At 41.8% G+C, this 3384-nt stretch overlaps 1 protein-coding gene across 1 annotated transcript in view; it reads right to left on the bottom strand.

Moving 5' to 3' along the window:
- birc6 (baculoviral IAP repeat containing 6) overlaps positions 1–3384 on the bottom strand; it is a 101269-nt gene that overhangs the window by 91667 nt on the left and 6218 nt on the right. The window contains exons 2-3 of the mRNA XM_019881884.1: positions 2384–2565; positions 905–1042 (exon numbers count right to left, since the gene is read on the bottom strand). Of these exons, the coding sequence (XP_019737443.1) occupies positions 905–1042; positions 2384–2565 (320 nt within the window). The remainder of the gene's footprint in view (positions 1–904; positions 1043–2383; positions 2566–3384) is intronic.

Raw genomic sequence — 3384 nt, 5'->3', positions numbered from 1 at the left:
TTCTACCGTCTCTATTACCGATTTGCTTTGCTGTTTGTTGTATATGTTAAATTGCTCCATGTACAGCACTTTGTATGCAGCGATGGCTGTTTGAAAGTGCTCTATAAATACAGTTGAGTTGAGTTGAGTTATTCGATGGGCAAAGTGTTTATAAAATAATGAAGGCTAAGTGGATTAGAAAAGGGCTGGATAGATGGATGAAGACAAAGTTCTGTTTGTCTTTTTTTTTCCCCCAATGCGAATCGGGATCTGATCCATGATTTACACCCAGGATCCAATCCGAACCATGAGTTTTTGGATCCGTTTGTACCAGTAATGAGAATGATCAAAATAAATACATTAACTTACATGTATTGTTTTTTTTTTTGGTCAAAACAAGATGCAAGCGACACATACACAAAAATGTAACATAGTTCGACAAATGTCTCTACGTCATGCAAAAGACAAAAGTGATGTTCCACAATTGTTTGAAGTCGCGGCACAGCCGGCACTAAACCATTTTGTCATTGATTACAAAGTAGTAATTGATTAATTTGTACTTAATCTGCATTGTTATGCATAACAATGTAATTTGATAAAATTATGCCAGCTCATATATAACTATTCCAACTATGCAATATTTTAAAAATAATGGCGAGCCATACATTTGCAAAAAGTACAAATAAAAAAATGACCTGAACTCGAGAAAACAACAACACGGCCTAAATCAGGAGTTGGAGTAGTGACATGAAAGAAACAAGACTTTGAGGGAGTGTTTTTGGTCAAGGTGAACCATTGAGATCATTGCGTGATGATCATGGAATTAAGCAAATCTGGATTGGCAAGACTTTTACTCTCATGCTGAACCCAAAAGTGACGCAACATACAGTGAGAGCAGGATGTTGAAGGAGGCTCTGATACCAACCTTGGCCACTTTGTGATTGGCTGCTGTCTCATGTGAGGTATTCTTCAAGCCTTCTTTTAGCTGTACGATAAAGAGTTCATAGCCCTTTGTGGTCGAAATGTCAATCTTTTCCTGGCAGGCTGACAGCAGATGTTGGGCCTGAGCAGACAAACACATTTATTGGTCAAAACAGCGCAGATTCCATTTCTTACCGTGGCCACAATGTTCTCTTGTTACCTGAGCTTATTTAACATAGCAAATAGCAAGGCACCTGGTATTTCAACTGCTTCAACTGCTGTTCTACAATGCAGTGTAGCTCCACGATGCTGCTAGTAGTGGCGACAGTGCGATCGGACAGTGTATTGTCTTGAAAATCACTTGTATTCGTCCGATATCAGCAAAATTAGATCAATACTGAAAGACACCTCAAATACAATAACGGTGAAGTTCCAGTGAGCTATTTATTAATATGGCTTTAGTTTTCCCAGAGACGTTTATTTGAACTAAGGCTTCAGGCGACGCCAAATTTCACGATCTGTCAAATATAGATATTTTTAATTGTAGGTTGTACACATACAACAAGCTGAAATCTCGTAGACCCTAAATAACATTTTTATTATAAATACTGAACTTGGGGGAATAATTTTCACGAGCACACGCACAGCTCACTGGGTCGCATTGACTTGAATAACAGCTGCAGCCGAAGCTCCCTTGGCGGTCGCCCCGCCTGTCGATCGTGACAGCGTCTCAAGGGTGGCCTGCTGTGCCAGATGCCAGAGAGTGACGACACCCAAGTCATTTCCTTTTTGACTTTTCTTTTACCTTTGCTGCCGGATACTACAATCGTATGGACTGAACACTGGATTTCTTGCGATTTTTCAACGCACTTTCAACATCCCAGACGATAGAGTCACCAGTGTGATTTCCGTGGATTGTTTGTCAAGCAGGCGGAGTCGGCGTAGGGAACATAAGCAAAACCAGGACAGCCAAGCCGAGCTATGGCTAAACTAATGGCTAAGCTATTGGCAAGCCGCTCAAACTTCCGCTGACAAACCTCTCTACATCAAATGCCAGATCCATAACACAAAAAAAAAAAAAAAATGGATGATTTGGAACTACAACTCGCAGGAAATCTCTATGTTCATGGACACGAAACACTATGTCACTGCACTGTGTAGGACTGTCATGGTCGCTCGCAATCAATACTTTCGATCATTTGGTTTTACTTTGGTCTTCACATGAAATTGGCCAGAAGCACTTAATTATTTCGGATCCTGCCTTGAAAAAAAATAAATAAAATATGATAGGAATCCAATCACGCATGCAATCCCGCTGTAATGTTCCTGGCAGATTTTTTTTTAAATATGAACATTCAGATAAATTGTTCAGGAAGAAAATTTCTATAGATTGACATCTCTATGAATGTGATGCAGTCAAAGTTTTTGGTGATTTCGCGCTGGTGCGACCAGTCCGAAAAGTTAGTTGAGAGCCCTGTTCTACCTCCGTGACTGGAAGCTCCATCTGAATCAGATCCTCGGGTTTGGTCACTGGAGGTTGCAGGGCTGTGTCCAACAGCAGGATGCCGTTTAGGTCCTTCCTGCATCCCACTGCATAGTCGTCAAGAAAAAGCACCTTATCCACAGCAGGAACGTACTGACATCTGACACGACCGCCGGGTTTAACTGGAAAAGCAACAGAGGGAAAACAGAACATAATCAGATATGTACAAACTCTGTCAATAAAATTGTTTTCAGTCATTTTAAGTAAATGTCACATGACATGGTCTTGCATCCATGAAGATTTGTTTTGGCTGCTGCCAGTTACCCCCCCCCCCCCAAAAAAAAAAACAATTAAATCTGAACATAAAACCTGTAAATAGGTAAAGCAGCTGTACTGCGAATATGTGGCGGTCCACTGAATGTCTTTGTTTTTGATGCCGGGGGGTGTTCCCAGTTTTGCTTTGTAAAACCCATTCGTCACTTCCTCGTCTACCCGAGGAGGCGTCACTTCCTCGTCTACCCGAGGAGGCGTCACTTCCTCGTCTACCTGAGGAGGCGTCACTTCCTCGTGTAAGGAAGGCGAGAGGAGTCAAGTGGTGCATTCAAGTGTGCTCAGTTTGGTCGAGAACAGATTTTCGGTCATAATTTGAGGCATAAAAAAATTTCGGAATTTTTAGTCGAGAACAGAGACGTTCGAAAACCGAGGTTTGACTGTCCTCTAACCATTTACAGGAGTTGTACACAAGTAACACTGGTCTCATTAGGCGTAGAAAAAAAAGTAGTGTGTTTCCGGTAACCCGACCGATCGACCGAGAATTTCTACGTAGAAAAAAACTTTACGGTCGGCATTTTTTTCAAACAACCCTCTACATTTTTGTGTAGAGGGTTTACATCGGTGCAAACTCTCGTGATATTCACGTTGAGCGCGAGCGTCGTTTGCCCTGTCGTCTGTCAACAACATTGAAACATGGCGGCGGCCGCGATCTCCGACGACAGTTTAAA

The sequence above is a fragment of the Hippocampus comes genome, unplaced genomic scaffold (assembly GCF_001891065.2).
Source record: "Hippocampus comes isolate QL1 unplaced genomic scaffold, H_comes_QL1_v1.1 scaffold36, whole genome shotgun sequence".
NCBI classification, from domain to species: Eukaryota; Metazoa; Chordata; class Actinopteri; order Syngnathiformes; family Syngnathidae; genus Hippocampus; species Hippocampus comes.
Note: the sequence above shows the minus strand (reverse complement) of the source record. Positions and strands in the feature narration are given on the sequence as shown.